At 31.5% G+C, this 19,272-nt stretch overlaps 1 protein-coding gene across 1 annotated transcript; it reads right to left on the bottom strand.

Annotated features, from left to right (window-relative positions):
- Nucleotides 1-189: 189 nt before the first annotated feature.
- On the bottom strand, nt 190-2,460 carry LOC25481863 (probable WRKY transcription factor 17). Its single transcript, XM_013610259.3, has 3 exons — nt 1,639-2,460; nt 666-791; nt 190-565 (listed from the first exon to the last, which is right to left on the bottom strand). Exons 1-3 carry the CDS (start codon nt 2,355-2,357, stop codon nt 388-390), a joined length of 1,023 nt encoding a protein of 340 aa, XP_013465713.1. The 5' UTR covers nt 2,358-2,460; the 3' UTR covers nt 190-387.
- Between the last annotated feature and the right edge of the window lie 16,812 nt (nt 2,461-19,272).

Here is a 19,272-nt window from a genome sequence, read left to right as displayed (position 1 = left end):
TAAAATAATCACCTCAATTTTTTTAGGGCAAAATAACACCTCAATTATTTCTCTATGAGATCATATATAAATAAAATATTTCTAACCCTCCCTCGGATACCACCTCTCCCCAACACAAAGTCATAATAATTAATCATGGATTTTTTTCATAAAAAAAATAATGGTTGGCAAGACTTTGGCGAGCAGATATAAATAAATAAACAACTTAAGATTCCAATTTTCCATCTCTATATTAAAATATTTTAATATAATAATAAAACAAATTTACAACGCAGCCCCACCTTAACTTCCACTCATATTTTTCTAACAAAAATAAATTCATTTTTAATTTTTAAATGAAAAGTCCTCCATTCTCCCACTTTCCTCCAAGTTTTTTAATTCCCCTTGTTACGTTGACTCAAATACCAAACCCACAATCCCGGCTGCGTTCTCCTGCATCGCAGCTTGAATAGTGTGTCTGTGCTCTCCTTCATACGTTACAATCAGCATCGTTGGATCGTCGGTTGCACGCTCCACGTGTTTCCTTGCTGGGCACCCTCTCACTGTGCTACACTTGTAATAGCCTCTGATTAAAAGAAAGAATAAATCAACGTTAGAAAACAAGTCTTTAATAAAAGTCAACATAATTAACGGTCAAGATTATATTGATCATGTATAACTCTTACCGTGGATATGGCGAACCCTTGATCGGTTTCTGACCGTATTTCCGCCATGAGTACTCGTCCGGTGGTATATCGGCGGTCTTTGAACTTATCGCCGGTACTCTCACAGTCCTTTTCACCCTATTTTTTCTGGAAAAAAAAAATCAAATTCAAGAAACTTGTTACTTTTGTTCGGTATTGAAAAGAGTGACTTGAATCAAATCATATGATACACAAAAATTTGTATTCCCACACAAATTAAAATCTTATTATCCCTTAATTTAATTTGAACTTATACTAAGTCATAATCAAAAAATGCGTTACTAATACTATTATGCGCTGGGGGTGGGTGCATTAATTAAATTAAGAAAAAAAAGTCAACAGTCAAAGCAATTAAGTGAAGGGAATTGAAAAAGGAAAAAAGAGAGTTCACATCACTTTAACTTTGTTTGAATTTCTCTCTAGTGTTTTCTTTCTCAGACAGCAAAAACAGAACCCTATGTTGTGTTGTCACTTTCAAACACACTGTTACCTATTAAAGCATTTTAACCACACCACCACCGAAATCGTTGACTCTCAAGGTAACCTTACCCCACTCACACGACAAATTCACGTGATTCGTTAAGAAACCATTAACCTTTTCCCTTTCTAATTAATGTGAACGAGTCAAACAAAAAACGGCTCCAATCAAAAAATACATATGACCGTCCTCATATTCTAACCTATCGAAATTGTTAAGTCGGACGTTAAAGCATCTAATCCGGTTGTTAATCTTTGTCTTTTTATCACTTTGTACAAGTTTTGATGGTTATTTATCATTACATTGATCTACTAAAAAATTATGAGTGACACTGGATATGACACCCATATGTGATGTTATAATAATTTAAAAAATACAATTGATTCTGGCGAACACTACCACATATTGGACACCAGAAACACTACCAGTAAAAGATAATAATTGAGTGAAACGCAGGTAAAGGAGTGTAGGGTGTACCTTCTCTTAACACAGTGGCACTTATTCGACCCTGAAACGTCATCGGAGTGTTCCCCATGATCATGACACCTTTTCTTAGACGGCACCGCCGAAAGAGGCGGCTTTCCACCGGAGATAGCTGGTGTCGCCGCAGGATTGAGAAAAATCGAAGATCCTTGTTTCCCGTTAACGCTTCCATCACCGGTAATAGCAGATGACATAAACGATGAAGCTGAAGAAACGCTAAACGTTGCTGTATCCTTCGAGAATTCAAGCTCAACCATGGAGTTTTTCGTGTTTGAGCTCAAAACAACGTCGTTTGGCTTCGTGAAATCGAGTGTCATGCTGTGTGATTGTGGTTGAACAAAGCTCGCCGGCGCGTGACGCACGGAGATTGGCGCCGGTGCCTGTGACGGAGAAGGAAAGTGTTTTGGTAAAGATACGGTTGGTGTTTGAACCGGTGAAGGTGTTGATTGAATCTGAACCGGTTGAACCGGTGCTGATGAGGAAGAGGAGTGAACCGGGGCGCGTCTGAACCGGGCATGACCGGTTCGGTTAAGTAAAGAGATGAGTTTTTTGAACTTAGAAACGGTGTGGTCGGTTAGTTGAGTGTTTAATTGAGTTGGTTGATGAGAAAGGGTTAGGATCAAGTGTTCCATACCTTTGAGTCCTTCTGATGCAGCCTCTTGTATGGCTTTTTGTTCATCTATTTTTGGGAACCCCATGAGTTCCACTGCCATTTTTTAAAGATAGTGAATGAATGAAAAAGAGTTAGAATGGCATGAGAAGAGGAAGAGAGAGAGAGAGAGAGAGAGAGAGAGAGAGAGAGAGGAAATGGGTTTGGAAGGGGTGAAAGGTTGAGGGATGTGGAGATATATAAAGGAGTCAAGATGCTAAATTAGGTGACTGGGTAAGAGAGAGAAAATGCGTGTTGTTTGATTGAGTTTGAGTCAAAATAACTTCTACTCTTTGATTTTTTTAACATTTTTGGTCGAATCTCTTTTAGTGGAAATAAATTCAAGTAAGATGTGTTCATAAGCTATACGGAAAATTATCATCACTTCAAGTAAGATGAAGGTATGATAATGATTTTTCAGATGAAGTTAATACTATAACATTAAAAATATAGTGATAATATTTCAGTGTTTGTATAATGACATCAAAAGTTCAGTCCTCGTAGTATCATCAGATTAACAAGACTCCACAAAGTGTAACACTTAAGATTATCATATAATATCATCAACTATGTTTGCATGTTAAAGATTCCAACGATAAAATAGTACCTGTAAGTTCAAAATGTTGCAAGCATTACTGGATGAATTACTATCGATCATTAATCAGTAATCAACAATTTAAAAATGAATCAAACATTAAGATCAAATTTTTTTTTTTTAACAAGTCAGTTTTCTGACTGCACCGTAGAAGATCCCTTGGTAAAAATATTAAAATTATTAAGTTATATAATTGAGTTCGAACTTCAACTCATTTAATATGTGTGTAAGTTTTAATGGTTATTTGTCATTTTATCTATGGAAAAAAATGATATATGTAATTCAAACAATGTGAATGGAAAAATGTGATAGAAGGGAAAACCATGATAATAGACATGACAACCAAGTGGAAAGGATTTTAGTCTTTATCATCCACAAATTCGATAGAATTTGAATTTCTCTATATATGTTTTTATACTTAAAGGAGGTGAAACAACATGTATCGACCAAATTTTTGTTATTGAAAGGGTTCGGTATCTCATCATAGTTCATTTCTGCATGAATTTAGATCAAATTTTAATACATTAATATGATAGAAGGGAAAACCATGATAATAGACATGACAACCAAGTGGGAAGGATTTTAGTCTTTATCATCCACAAATTCGATAGAATTTGAATTTCTCTAGATATGTTTTTATCCTTAAAGGAGGTGAAACAACATTATCGACCGCATTTTTGTTATTGAAAGGGTTCGGTATCTCATCATAGTTCATTTCTGCATGAATTTAGATGAAATTTTAATACATTAATATGATAGAAGGGGAAACTATGATAATAGACATGACAACCAAGTGGGAAGGATTTTAGTCTTTATCATCCACAAATTCAATAGAATTTGAATTTCTCTAGATATGTTTTTATCCTTAAAGGAGGTGAAACAACATATATCGACCACATTTTTGTTATTGAAAGGGTTCGGTATCTCATCATAGTTCATTTCTGCATGAATTTAGATCAAATTTTAATACATTAATATTATAGAGAAGGGAAAACCATGATAATAGACATGACAACCAAGTGGGAAGGATTTTAGTCTTTATCATCCACAAATTCGATAGAATTTGAATTTCTTTAAATATGTTTTTATCCTTAAAGGAGGTGAAACAACATATGTCGACCACATCTTTGTTATTGAAAGGATTCGGTATCTCATCATAGTTCATTTCTGCATGAATTTAGATCAAATTTTAATACATTAATACATTTTTGCATTAAAAAAAAGTAATAATATTCAAAAAGTTATATCATTTGACGCAAGTATATTATTTATGTTAAAGATAAGATTTTGTCAAATACTACTAATAAGTTGAGTTAAGATCTTCTTCATTTAATCTCTTATTATTTTATTCAATTTGAAAAGATATAAACACAAAAAATCTTAAATATAATTAATGATGGTGAGACTTATTCGATGATAGGATCACAACCTATTTTTTGTGTCTATTTCTTTCCTAATTACAATCTCGATTTATTGTAACAAATGGAGAGGAGCTCAACCCTAATAAGTAATAGCAATAACTAGCCGAATTTATACTCCCTCCGTTTCTAAATATAAGCAAATTTTTCTTTTTTGGTTCATTCAACTAATGATGTATGTGGTTCATAATATGGACCACATACATCATTAATTAAATGTACTTAAAAAGTCAATTTTACTTATATTTAATAACGGAGGGAGTACCAAATGGAGTAATAGTCAAATACTACATTAACTTTTACTATACACGTCAGATTTGTTTTCGTTGTACTAATTAGAAGTCTGATTTATGTTAATTAAATTGAAATGTTTATTAAATTAAATTATAATAATAAATAAAACAATGCTAAATTTTTTTGGTGCAAATGACTATATTTTACATCAGTCCACGAGAGAATTTGAATTATGTACCTTAAAGTTACAAGACTAAGTTCATCCGGTCAAAAACAAGAATAAGCTCCTATATCGATATATAAAAAGAAGAGTCGTGTTATTTAGTGCTCTGAGTTAGCATTTTGCTGAAAAAAATACACAATTTTAGTGTTATTATTTTATTTCAATTCAACTCTTCATTTAAACTATTTTATTTACAATTATTCGCTTTTGTCTAATTAAATAATTTAGTCTAGTCTTAATTTTAAATTTGGATCAAATAAAATTTGATCTGATGATAACTAAAATTTTGAATCAAATATAATACAATCTTTAAATTAATCTAAACCAGTCATAATTCAAATTTGAACAAAAATATAGTGATTAAAATAAAATTATAATATTAGATAATATAATGTGTCCGCAACGTCAAGCTTTTTTTGTCAATATGGAGGCCCACTACAACGATTGCAGATCCTCTCCATTTGTGGGAGAAATTGCAATCTCAATTTCCTTTCATAAAATCAAGACACGTGGCAACTTAATATATCAACGTTTCACATTCATTGTCTTACACATACCAATTAAAAAATATTTGTTTTAGAAATAAGAGGATTTATTCTTCTTTCCCGAGTTTCAGCAACCACGGCCATTCCGTCTACGGTAGCCTTCCTCCCCTCTGTTTTATTTTCTTTAATTCTGTGATCTTCATCTTCTTTGACACTAAGTGGATTTTTCCTTTATTATCTAACAATTGGTACTGTCGCATAACTTCTGGTTAAACTACCCAGAAGAACCCACAAACCCATTGACGGTAGAGGTGTCAAATGAGCTGCGCTGGCCCGGACCGGCCTAGCCCATTTATGATTGGATGGATATAAAAATGTAAATAATTTTTACATTAACGTTGAATAATAGTTAAACAATAGATTTTTCCTTCAATTAAATCAAATTAATAATTTATAAACTTTAAAATTTTAAAACTTTAAACTAAATTCATTCATATCTATTAAGTTTATTTATTTAATATATTTTTATTAATAAATTTTAAATTAGTTGATAATTTTTTAAATAATATACCATTTTTTTAACAAAAATCAAATGAAATACGGGCTAATGGGCCGTCCCAAAGCCCGATGGGCCAGTCCGGTCCGACCCAACTTTCGTATGGGCCAAAAAGCCCGAGTGCATTTTTGGGCTAGTTTTTCAGGCCCGACCCGGCCCAAAAGCATGGGCCAATAGGTCGGTCCATTTTTGACAACTCTAATTGACGGGCCTATGATATAACTCAAGAAGAAGAACCCACCTAGACTATGGCGGCCGTAGATGGAATGATAAGTCGACAACACAAAGACGAGTCGGCACAGCAACAACACGGAGACGACGAGACCACGTGCAGACAACAATCTCATGTTTGGAAACAAGACTATGGCGGCGCTACGACAGAATGATGAGGTGTAGTCAGCAACGACGGGCACAACAAGGCGATGCAGTGGCTTTATATGGAGATGGGTTCTGCAATGGATTGCGGAACCAAATGAGGGAGAGAGGAGAGAGGAAAGATGAGAGGACGTGACTTCCTATATTTTGTTTATTAAAATAAAAAAAAAATTATAAATGAATATGTCAAATGAATAAGAGCCATTGAGATTTACTTATCCACGTGTCTTGTTTTTATGAAAGGAAATTGAGATTGCAATTTCTACCACAAATGGAGAGGATCTGCACTCCACTACCGCATGCCTGTCTGCACTTAAGTAATAATATATTCTAAATTCACTTTTAATCCTCTATTTTCACTAATTCATGATCAATATCAGTCATCTAAATTCACTTTTAAAAAAAATTTAACATTTTTCCACCATTAAATTTGAGCATTCATTTATTTGGTAAATTTTAATACTCGACAAAATTGCCAAAGTTATGATAAATTAATGTCAGCATGTACATCGTTTTATTTTGCATCCCTTCGGAATGATTTGAAGAGTTTCTCTTAAATAACCACACAAGATGACCACTTTTCCTTCAAAATTAAGTCCAAACTTCTAAGTTTAGAAACTCAAACTATACCCCTAATAGTCTTCATCCCATATAATAAGCTTTGATTTGATAATGAATTGGGTTAAAGGATCACCTCACTTGATTCAGAATGTAGAATTCTCATTTATACCTATTGGTATGTTGAATCTTGAATGCTTTATCCTACTACTCGGAATAACTAATGTTGATATACCACTTGATGCTAGTGTCGAAACATTTTCTCCTATTGTTTTAACTGATACAGAAATTGCTCCTCAAAGAAAAGTCCATCGCATTTCTCATCCACAAACCTCGTGATTGTATCATATATGTTTTTTTGTTCTTCGATCTACTTTTGGTCCTCTAAACATAGGAAAATTCTTTTGGTCATTCCAAAAGGTATATATAATAGTGAACGGTATATATATAATATTATCAAATTAACCATGTATTTGACTGTAAAAGTTTTATATACGGTAAGATAAGATAAACTTTGCATGAATAATCTAGTCGTAACATAAAATAGATATCGAAAGAAAAAAACAAATGAAGTAATGGTATTGGACCTGGTCTTCAGTTGCTAATACTATAGTATTTGTTTCCCAAAAAATTCTATGGCTGTATTACGCGGTTGACAAATCTAGAAACAACACCTTTCAAAAAAAGAAATGTAGATCACTTAATATATTCCATTTTGGTTTGTCTAAAAATATACATCTATATCGTCTAAATTTAGACCAAATATGTGTTTGTATTTTTAATTTTTAAGTGATCTAATGATTAGAAATTCACTTCGACAAGGTGAATAAGTGGAATGTCCGTGGTTCGTACCTCGACTCCTATATATATTTTGTAATGTCCATGTCAATTGAATTAAGCTAAAAAAAACGTCTTTGTATTTATATTTAAAACAAAGGAAGACTAGTCTTTTGAAAAATTAATTGATGTTGCAATAAAAATTAAAAATAGTTTCTATACTCCCTTGGTTTATGTGCTTTAATGTCCCACTCCATTGCCTAACTTTGGGGTGCATCAGATGTGTGATTTTCTCAATCTCTTGTTCTGTTATAATAAAACATCTTGGCCAACTTTTTATTTGAGCCAAGTCAATTTTTCTTCAATCTTCCACACTATACAATGACATAAGTAAGGATTGGATAAAGTCCATTATTACACAGCATTTAGCGTTTTAGTTCTGAGCCAAAAATTGAAGAAATGTATATGCATTGAATTAATATTTTTAGTAAATAAATATAAATATTTGAAACAATTCAAACTTTATAATATAAAATAGAGTAGTTTCAACTCAACAAGTTATGAACATAAATAGACCATGCCAAATGTATGCATAAAACAAACTTAGCAGGCCAGAAACGGTATTCCAATGTTGACTTTTCGTTTTGTATTTTTTAATTGAGTGTTTTACTTTTCTATTCTTCCTCTTCAAACTTATATATAATTAATGAATATAGAAAATTCAAACATTTGATTTAAAACCTCGTGCGCTTGCAAAATATAGTAAGGATAATCTACACTGTTATGACTGTGCTTATTTTCTTCTCTATAAAAATGGTCAAATTCAATAATTAACAGCATTCTCGAAATGGCTTTCCATAAACTAAAAAAAAGCATTCAATGTATAATAATTTTAAGAAAATGCTAAAGAGTGTTTTCTTAGTTTTCTCGTGATGTCAATATTATTAAGTTGGACATCAATAATATCCTAAGGACATTGCCAAACACAAGATGTGCTTAGATTCCAAGAAATGAGATACACTATTAGCAACTCCATCAGCTCCTCCTATCCATACGGAAAGAGTTATCACAATTCCAACCATTGTACTTCACAATATCGTTGCACAGTTTCACGAGAATTGCTCTTCTCCCATCTGAAAAATACACATGTGTGAGACTCACGCTCGACTACTTTGACGGGATTAACAAAAACAGATGGGAGAAGAACAATTATCAAGTTCCACTCATCACAAAATATTTAACATACCCATTATAAAATATCTTTAACACTTATCGAACCCTAAAACGAAATCTAACATAGTTAATGTTAGTAAGAGCAATTCAATGCTTATTGAAACCTAAAGCGAAATCTAAAGTGTATTCTAGAAAGAAAAAAAACTATAGAGGTCTTTATAATACTATTAATAATATGATAATAAAATTTTATTTAATATTTCTTGTTTTTTAAGATGCAAAATCTTTTATTACTTAATATTACTAACATTTTCTGTTAAAAAACACCCGTGAAAGAAAATAATGAAGGTTACATGATTTGATTATGTAAATATTTAAAAAGATTAGGTTATTTGATTGAATGAATAATGATAAAATTATAATTAAATGGTAAAAATCGAAGGAAACAAGTTATACCGAATAAATGGTAATGAGTGGTTTGACCAAACCCGATTCAACGTTGTAGCCAACGGTTCTTCCTCTAAATTCAAACCAGGGTTTCTACATATTTAAATCTCAATTTTGGTCTAGATGTGATTCTTTTATTGCATTGTAAAGTTTTTTTTGGCATATGGAGTATAGTTTTTTTTGGAAGAACGAAATCACTGCTATTCCACCTTGATGTTAATTCATCTCATATATTAATGTACTATCCACTTGCATAGAAAAAGTCAACTTTTTGTAAAAATAAAACCTACAACTAAAATAAAGACATTATATAAATAACATTATAAATTTGAACTTTGTTCATTATATTAAGAGCAAAAGATTCAAAATATCTCATAAAAAAAGGATTGAAGGGGATATATACAATTATATAACAACTGGAACGTTGAATGAGACATTAAGTAATAAACAAGTATAGTGTCCCTTTTTTTATCCGTTCCTTCTAGAAAAACATGAGGAAATATTATTATTTTTATTTATAATAAGTATCAAGTTTGAAATGTATTGTTGAAAGTTATTCTAGCTGGTTTTAAAACACGGAGGGATACAATGGTGCAATACTTGTAACATCTTTTAATAATTGGACCGCCAACTTTATATTAAATCATTTCGTCTTGTCTCAAGACTTGTGTTGAAGGATATGAATCGATAATATTATAATAAGGGGTTAATATTCTCTCGTAAAGGTTAGTTAACAATAAGGTGCGTTCATCCCTCATCGCCGTCTTTAATGACTACTAGAAGCATCCAGAAGCGTTCTATAATAAAAAATGTGTGACTTGTACTCTAAGTTACTTAGGGCCAAAGTCATGAAAATGCAAGCGGAAGAAGCGCTATAAATACCTACCTTAAGATCATTCCAACGACATGACCTAAAGAAACTAAACCCTAATTTTAAAGATTGTACTCACCGGAAGTATATTACAAAACTCAAAAAATTAAATATATACTCCTGTCTCTAATAACCAAAGCCTCTGACCCGTCCAATTGGGGTCTCAAACACGAACACCATCAATTTAATTGTATGATTGTGTGAAAATATACGGTTTGACTTGAGCAAATCTATTTAGGTGTGAGAACAAATCTTGCAAAATCTCTATAACAGCTTTGTGATGATCTGTATATAATTGAATACATAGTATTTTAATCATGTCATGTCACTTGTTACAAATCCAAAATTTATTAGTCGACCATTCTGTTTTAGTCCCCACTCATAAATTGATAAATAAAGACATTAGACATGCACCACGCTATATTAGAGGCATTGCCAAATAAAATAAGTAGTAGAGCTTATCGGAAGAATAAGTCTATATTTATATTTATTGGAATAGTGTTTATCTTCTGCACAATTAATAACTTGAACCAAAACCACTCAATAAACAAATAAAGTCAACATTTGTTTGTCTCCCCGTGAATATATATGCTGTTTTTAAGACAAATATATGTTTTATTATAAGATAATGTTTTGTAATTTGAAAATTATTACACTGTTTTTTTTTATTCCAAAAAATCACATAGTTGACTTTTAAACGTTGACATTGGAGGATAATATTCCCCGTGTATTTTGCATAATAAAATTAGTTAGAGACTCTTGCCATACGTGGGTAAATTTTTGCGTATTATCTTTAAATTTTTAATTAAGTATTTATCAAAATTTTAATTAAGTAGACAAATTTTTAATTAAGTCGATAAATACGTTTTAAAAGATACTTAAAGTTTATGATATTATTATTATTTACAAATATGACATTATTGATTAAGGGTTGTTTGTTACATATTAAAAACAAATTGATGTTTTTTTAGTTTTTAAGAAACTTAGCGAAGAAACTCAGATACGGGTGTGTTTGGTTTGCAAAACAGTAAGTACTTGACAGAACAGTACAAGATAGAACAGTACAACACAAGGCAGAACAACACATGACAAATTTTTTATGGCATTGAGTATTTTTTGTTTTATATGATTTTTGAGAGACAAAATGCTATTTTGGTATTTTAGACAACTTGTACGTGGGACAAAAAGTTGTGTTGTGGTTTGGTGAGGGACAAAAATATGAGTTTTTGTCCTGTTCCTTGCCTCCAGTTTGTCCTGTACCTGAAACAGTTTTACAAATCAAACACTGGACAACTAGAGTTGTTCTGTCCTGTCCTTCATTTTTTAGCAAATCAAACGCACCTAAGGTTGTGTTTGTTGTAGCGGTGGAATCAATAAAAACGCCGTTTGCAAAGAAGCTACCTTTTGTAGCTTTGTTATTTTCACGGTAAAACAGCCTCGGGACGCGATATTTCTGCTTGTGCCGCGTATCCAAACATACAATAAATGTTGAGAAGTGAGAAATTGTGAGTTCGAACCGGTATTCCAACGTATCAAATGACAATCCTCGATAAAATTCATATCTGATAAGAGAAAAATATAGAAAAGTGAAATTGAAGTAATATTGATTATGTGAGAATGTGTTTACATCAAGCAGTACATTTTTTTTTAAAGAAGATGAAAAAAAAAAAACAGGTAGTACATTAAGACTTACATAACCAATTAGGTTAACTAACTTTTACATCTTTAATAGCATCCCACGAGTTAAAAGATGTTTATAACACTTCCAGCCTGAAAAATAAAAAAATAAAAAATGCTGAAAAAGATCGACAGAAAAGAATATAAAATGCCTAAATACATCTACTAAAAAAATACACAATCATCCATAAATTTTTTATACAAAGATTTTGAACTAATTCCTTGTTTATTAGTTCCTTGACCTTAGTTTGAGTGTCTTGGAATCAGGCACAACACAAAAGAAAAGCTCAAAGTTTAGAATCTTGATCAGAAACTTACTTCAAGAATCAAAATAGAAAGAAGTAAAAATAAAATGACAAAGATTCAATGAAATTTTTCTCAAATTTTTTTTGAGAAAGAATATAGCGGAATAATTATTCTATCTGATACAATATTACAAAATTTTATAGAATTTATAATTGAGATAAAACTGTAGAAAAATTAAATTGAAATAATATTGATTACGTGAGAATGTGTTTACATTAAGTAGTACCTTAAGATTTATATAGCCAATTAGGCTAACTAATTTAACTAATATGAAACTAGCTTTTACATCTTTAATATTTTATCATACGAATTGCGCTTAAGAAACAATGTTGATAAAATGTCACTGGATTAAAGCTTTGTATCAGTCCTCTATGTTTTGCGCAACTTATGTTTGGTATATGTTTCTTAATACACATTTTGTTTTTTCAAAAATTAAAATTTAAAGATTAAACAAAAGTTGTTTTGCGTTTTTTTACTATAATGAAGCTAGCTTTTTTTACATAAAAATTTTTCTATCAAAAATGATTTTCAAGAGTTTGAAAACTAACTTTGTCCATGCGGTGTCAACTTGGTGATAAAGTTTAATTTTGTTACCACGAGAAAGAATGTTTAAATTTCATATAGAACAGTTATAAAATTGTCATTAGTGTCACTCTTATTAAGATAATAATGATTTTTCTTGCTTTATTTAAAAAAAAAAGGAGAATCTACTGAAAATATTTTTTATTTGAACCAGTTTTGATTTTTTCTTAAAAATTATCAGAGGTGTCGTAATGTTATGTTTGCAATCGACACGGTGATATCAATTGATCATTTTTTATCTATGTTTTGTACAATGTCCCCTATATTTTCAAACGATCATACTCAATGAAGTTGTTGATAACATTTTTATTAACCAAACTTCGATACAGTTCGTAGTTCCTCATTTCTCTTTTGTTTCTTTTTCTCATATAAGCAACTTTGGATATTCGAAGGTGGTTAATTTTTTTTCTTCCTATAAATAATCTCTATCTTTTGTTATCTAAACAATACAATTTACTAAGCACAACCAACAACAAGGATACCTATAAAATGAGTAGAAACTATAAACATAACACCTCAATTTTTATGTGGTGGATCGCCTAACATCTTAACAACTATTAATTAATATTTGTCGTTTGAAAACTTGTAAACTAATCAAAATATTTGATGATCAAAATTTTGATTTTTCAAAATATATCTAGTTTATTGTGTAAGTCACCTTAATCTTAGACTCTTAGTTAAACATTTGTAATTAGAGAATTCACTTTATATGTTCATATATGTTCAATAAGTCTTTCGAAAAATAAGTCATCAATAAACATGGTAAAAACTTCGTACAAACAACATGCTAAAAAAATCTTAATTCATGACATAAGTCATAAACAATATTATAAATTAAAGACATAAATTGAGGATTTGATTCTATTTTTATAGCAATGGGACATGATTCCTATTTACGTATAATTTTGCCAATAGAATCATTTGTCGTATCCTCTCGACCGTTTAATTCAAAAGGACTCCTTATTTTTAATATAATTTCCGGGTAATCATATTATGTTCTCGAGATTCTTTAAGATCAAATCAGAATCTGAGGCACAAAGTGTAACTTATTTGAAATTTTAAAATGTTTTAATTAATTGGTTAATTTATAGGATATTCCATTGCGTATAAGTCGTTTGTCCACCGTCAACATAGAAAACTATATCCAATAAAATATTGTTATAAGAACTTGACCTAAATGATTCTTAATTGTATTTGATAAACTAATGTGATGTGCATTATGGAAATGAGTATTGGTCCTTTTGCAAGTGCAACTCCATGACGAAGATTCCACATCTATTTTGTGTTTTTTACTATAAAAAACAATTGGTGAATACTCAAGTAAAAAAAAAGCATCACAATTTTTTTTTATCGTAAGAAAGGTTGTTTTTTTAAAGAAAAAACCAAGGAAAGGGTTTTTGGTATGAAAAAACTGGAACGAATGTTGTTAAATGATTTCGAATAGCCACTCAGGGTCTTTCAAAATCAGTTGTCAAATTGGCCAATAAAACAATAATTTTGTTTCACACTGATATTTCCGTGTTAAATAAAAAAGTTATTCATTATTAAAAGAGAAATGATAACTGACACAAAAATACTAACACAAAAACGACACCAGGGATAATTTTGTAATTTCCGTCAAAACTCAATGGCGTAATTGATATTACATGTAGAAATGAGGGACATTTTTTTATAGGTTCTTCCTCTACTTCTCTCTCTGTAAGTAAACAGCCGCCACCGCCACCAAGCACCACCCACCCTCCCACCACACACCGTCTTCGTCCACTCCACCAACCACCATTCAGATCTGCCAACAAAAAACAGATCTGAGCAACGCACTGCGAAGTCAAGAGACGGACGTCGACATCTGCGAGGTGAGGAAAGCGACGCCGACACCTACAAGATTCAGATCCGCCACAGGCGAGGTCAGAAGAGTGACGACGGCGAAAGGTCTCCGACGAATGGTTGTTGGAGAGAGTGTTGCAAAGGAGAGAGTGATAGAGAAGAGGAAGAGGAATGTTATTGCAAGTGAGAGAGCGGAGAGTTGTACGTGAGGGGATGAGAGCAGAGAAAGAAAAAAAAAAACCTGGGAGCTGAAGAAGAAAAAAAAACAGTATTGATGAATAGTAAAAATACGGTGGTGTCGTATTTGTGTCTGTCATTTTGTGTTCAGTTATCATTTCTTTTATTAAAATTGGTAAACTACAATAAAAAAAAAAACATAAATTCCCCTGAAAATGACATGAATTTAACTCAGATAAAACTTGCTGAAGGATATATTTGACTGAGATATCGACTGATAACGAAAACTAAACCGAACTTAATTGTTTGCTAAATTTAAAATAACTGATTTTAACCGAACTATTTGCATTTCCTCTCTCTCTAGCCGCATACACCACCACCGCCGCCACACATCTCCCTCACAATCCAAACCACAAATTCACGATGTAGCTGTTCCCATGGTGGTGCGTTCGCCATTCTTACGGCTGCACCACCCTATTCTCCGTTCTAGTTTGGTGTTGGTTCTTGTGGTTGTTAGCCCTCGCGTCGACGCCATTTTCCGGTTCAGAACCCTTCGGGGTCAGATCCATTTTTCCTCTTTCTATAACGAATTCACTGATACGCTCATGGAGATGAGTTTGTTGATGGTTTCGTTGGTTGTTGGTTCTAAGGTTCTGTTTCAAAACCTCGTTGTCGTTGTACAATTTTTTATTTTTCTGATCTAGTTTGCTTCGTGCGATGTTCGATGGGCTCGAAAGGGCCATAAGTGCTCGCTCTGATTTGTTGTGGGGGTTGTTGGTTCATGAACCCATCCGTGTTGGTGGTTGGTTCGTACACCATTCTTCGTTTAAAAGATAAGTTTGATGTTACTCAAACTTGTCTCTGGTAATGTTGGTTCGGTTCTATAATTAATCTGAATGTGCTTCGATGTCTTGGACAAATATTCACTTTGGATGGTTAGCTCGAAAGAGTGTGGCCTTTCTTATGGATGGTTAATTTAGGCGGCCGTTAAGACTTACTCAGGGCCGGCCCTAGGCATAGGCCGCGAGTGCGACGGCCTAGGGCCCATGCTCGTAGGGGGCCCTAAAATTGTTTTTTATAGGGGGTGTATATAGCAAAGCTAAGGAAAAAGTGGGGTGCGTATAGTAATTCGTAACAGCAGGCCTAATTCTGAATCATTTTCTGGGCCCATTAGGAATAAAACAGAAAAAAAAAAAAACGTGGAAAGGTCCAATAAAGAGGAAAATAATGAAATTGGCTCAACTAACACACAAACAAAAACTTATTTTGAGCAATTAGAAAGACAGATGAAAAAAGAAACCTAAAAAGAAAAACCAAAAGGTTGCAAAATCAGTCATTCTCTCCAGGTGAATTGTTTTAGGTTTTTTTTTTTTCTTTCTTATTCCAATTCTATTTGATGATATTGTTTCAATTCTCTAATTGCTTCAAGTGTTGAATTCTAATTATGTTTTTTTTTTTCTTATTCCAATTCTCTTTGATAATCATTGTTTCAATTATCTAATTGTTTCAGGTGTTGAATTTTAAAATTCTAATTGAATGATTTATGTTTTTTCCAATTGAATTTTTTATTTTTCCATATAACATGATTTGTAGTGTACACCGAAAAGCTTAAAAACAAATAGTATGATATTGATTTAAGAGTTCACTTCACGTACTGTACATATAACAGTCATTTTTTATTTTTGATATTTTTTTTAATTAATTGTTTGTACACTGTAGGTACACGTGATTTTTGTATATATATATTTTTTTTCAATTCAATTCTTGATTTTTGCTTAATTAAGTGTTGATATATTTCTTTTTTTTTGTTGCACTTTTATTTTCAGGTGTTAAAACTTGGTCTATTTTAAGGTGCTATTGCTCTCCACTTCACTTACTATTGGTACTAATATGGTTTTTCTTTTTTGTTTGTTTGTTTGTATTGGTTTCTATTGAGAATCTGATTTATTTAAAGATGTTGCCTAAAAAACATTTGTCTGGTAGTGAAAAACGAAAAAAAAAAAAAAAACGAAATGAAGAGCTAATAAAATCACAACAAGGAGCTCTTGATAAATTTGTTTTCAAAAAGGTAGATACCCAAGAAAATGTTCCTAATGATGTGCCAAATTTGGAAAACAACAACAATGAAAATTTGGATCATGAAAATATCGTATTATAGTGACTTGGTGCGAGCATAGCTGGGATGTCAACCACACTATAACTAATACATGTCTCATTCATCATTTATAAAAAATATATATATATATATATATATATATATATATATATATATATATATATATGATATAATACAAATGGCCCTTTTTTCATACTATGCCTAAGGCCTGTAAAACTTTAGGAACGGCCATGGACTTACTTTTGTCGAGGTTCGTCGCGGTGAGTGGTGGATTGATGGATTTGCAACCGTGTTGGCGAGCGATTTCAATGTCCAGTTTCAAAGCTTGGGATCGATTTTAATGAAGATATTTCTTGCTTGGTTTGGAGTCGAAAGGATCGGTAAAACTGCTGCTTTTGTGGTCGAGGCTTTTGGTTCTTGAATCACTTTGTGTTGACAGTCGATTCATACACCATTCTCGGGTTATCTCAGTCATCTTGTTGATTGATACGAGGCTGTATGGACTCGAAAGAGTCGTTAATGCTTGATGTCGTTGTTGTAAAGAGTTGATGGTACGTGATCCGATTTCGTGTTGACGATCGATTCATTCGCCAAAGTTTAGACCCGCATTTAATTGTTGAAATTGTTTAGGGTTGGATCCACATTGCGGATTTTCTATTTTTTGTTTTTTTTATTTATTTGTTGTTTTGCCCGTTAGGATTGTTGGCTGGGTCAGGTTGTATGTCCCTCCAATTTTTATGTAATTATTCATTTTTTAATAATATATATGAGCAATTGACAACAGATAAGACTAGGGTTCCAACTTAATTGAACACTACTCTTATTGATGTCATTTTTCTATTGGCCTATAAAAAATTGTTTGTATTTCGAACTGAACTGTTCCAAATCGAACCGAATTGTTATTATTGGTACCGTTGAAAACAATATAAAAAAACCAAACGAAATTGAATTTTAATTACGGAACATAACCGAACTGTTTCGAATCAAACCGAACTGTTTCAGTTTAGTTTTAGAATTGTTAGTAATGTTTCAATTTTTTTTAATTTAGTTCAGTCTAGTTCGCCAATTTGATTCGAGTTTTTGGTTTTTTCCCCAACCTATTTAAGGGTATAATTTATAGTGAAAATTTGTGATAAAGTTAGGGTGTAGGTGGCCGCAGTGGTTTGGGACTCTCGTGACAATTGAAAGTGAATGAAAGTGTTGGGAATTCACACACACATTTCTTTTAAGTGAAAATTGAAGGATGTGTTTGGATGGAGGGTTTAGGAGGGGAAAATTTATTTTTCTTTTTTAAATTACGGACATTGTAAAATGATTTTTAGAAAATTGAACCAACAACATGATAAATAAACATATATTACATCAAAAACACTTAATTTTTTTTAAAAAACATTTTGCATTGTTTGTAATTTAAAAAATAAAAGTGAGCCCCCCTTCCTAAACCCTCAATCTAAACACACTCGAAATGTTAGTATAGTATGATGGTTAAATTCACGTACACAAAAATTAATACTCCCTCCGTTTTAAAATATAAGCAAAATTTACTTTTTAGGTTTATTTATTTAATGATGTACGTGTTTCATAATATGGACCATATACATCATTAAATAAATGAACCTAAAAAGTTAATTTTACTTATATTTAAAGACGGAGGGAGGATATATTGTTTACGTGAATTGAGTTTGCATAGACTATGTGAATTGAGTTCATGTTCATATTGTAAAATTATTTAGAATTTGAGGGTACATGAACTCTATTTATCTGTGAATAGTGTCATTATTGCACCATAAAATAGAAAACTAATTATTTTTTTAGGAAAAAATAGAAAACTAATTGTTATGTATATTCATGATTATGATGATACTTTCTCTTACTCATGAGTCACGATACATCAACTTTGGAATACCAAATTGAGGTTACCTCTAAAATATTATATAGACGTAGATATTTAATCTTGATGGGAGTGATGCTTTATTAATTTCATGGTTAAGTTTGCAGTTTACTCACTCGAGAACTTGCTTAAATCAAGACATGGATGAGACATTGTAAACATGGTGATGAAATCTCTAAGATCCAGATACCTACTGCACAACTACTGCTTCGCTTCAAAGTCAAGTCTTATACAACGACCATGAGATATCATCTCCTTTTCAATCTGGTCATAAATAATTGTTAAGTCTAGTTTTTTTCTCTCTCAAGGAATCATTTAATTATTTATGATGCTTCATATTAATCATATGATCAATTTTCGTTATGTTTTGGCCTCTTAATTCACCAAGATGTAACATTTTTTTTTTTTTTTTGACAAAATCAAGATGTAACAAAAATTAATTATAGGACCAATATGAAATCACATAAAAGGTTAAGAAACTTATTACGTAATTTAAGCTTTCGTTTTTTAGTAAATGATCTAAAAATTGATTAAGACAAAAATATTAATTTTAAATATTGATATTTTGCTGTCACGTCATAGTTATTTTATCAAGGATTGTTATTTTTTTTTTTTGTTTTTTAGAAAGATGGATTATTTCCATTTATTTTAAATGCAACTGTAATAATCTATACCAATATATAAAAGAAAAACA

The sequence above is a fragment of the Medicago truncatula genome, chromosome 1, assembly GCF_003473485.1.
Source record: "Medicago truncatula cultivar Jemalong A17 chromosome 1, MtrunA17r5.0-ANR, whole genome shotgun sequence".
Taxonomy (NCBI): Eukaryota; Viridiplantae; Streptophyta; class Magnoliopsida; order Fabales; family Fabaceae; genus Medicago; species Medicago truncatula.
This window is presented reverse-complemented; position numbering and strand designations above follow the sequence as displayed.

Bases quoted from the DNA above. Each gene is read 5' to 3' on its own strand.
- LOC25481863 (XM_013610259.3), bottom strand. From the start codon at position 2,357: ATGGCAGTGGAACTCATGGGGTTCCCAAAAATAGATGAACAAAAAGCC. The intron at 792-1,638 runs GTACACCCTACA...TTTTTTTTCCAG, and splicing joins TGCCACTGTGTTAAGAGAAG to AAAAAATAGGGTGAAAAGGA. The intron at 566-665 runs GTAAGAGTTATA...TCTTTTAATCAG, and splicing joins AAGGGTTCGCCATATCCACG to AGGCTATTACAAGTGTAGCA.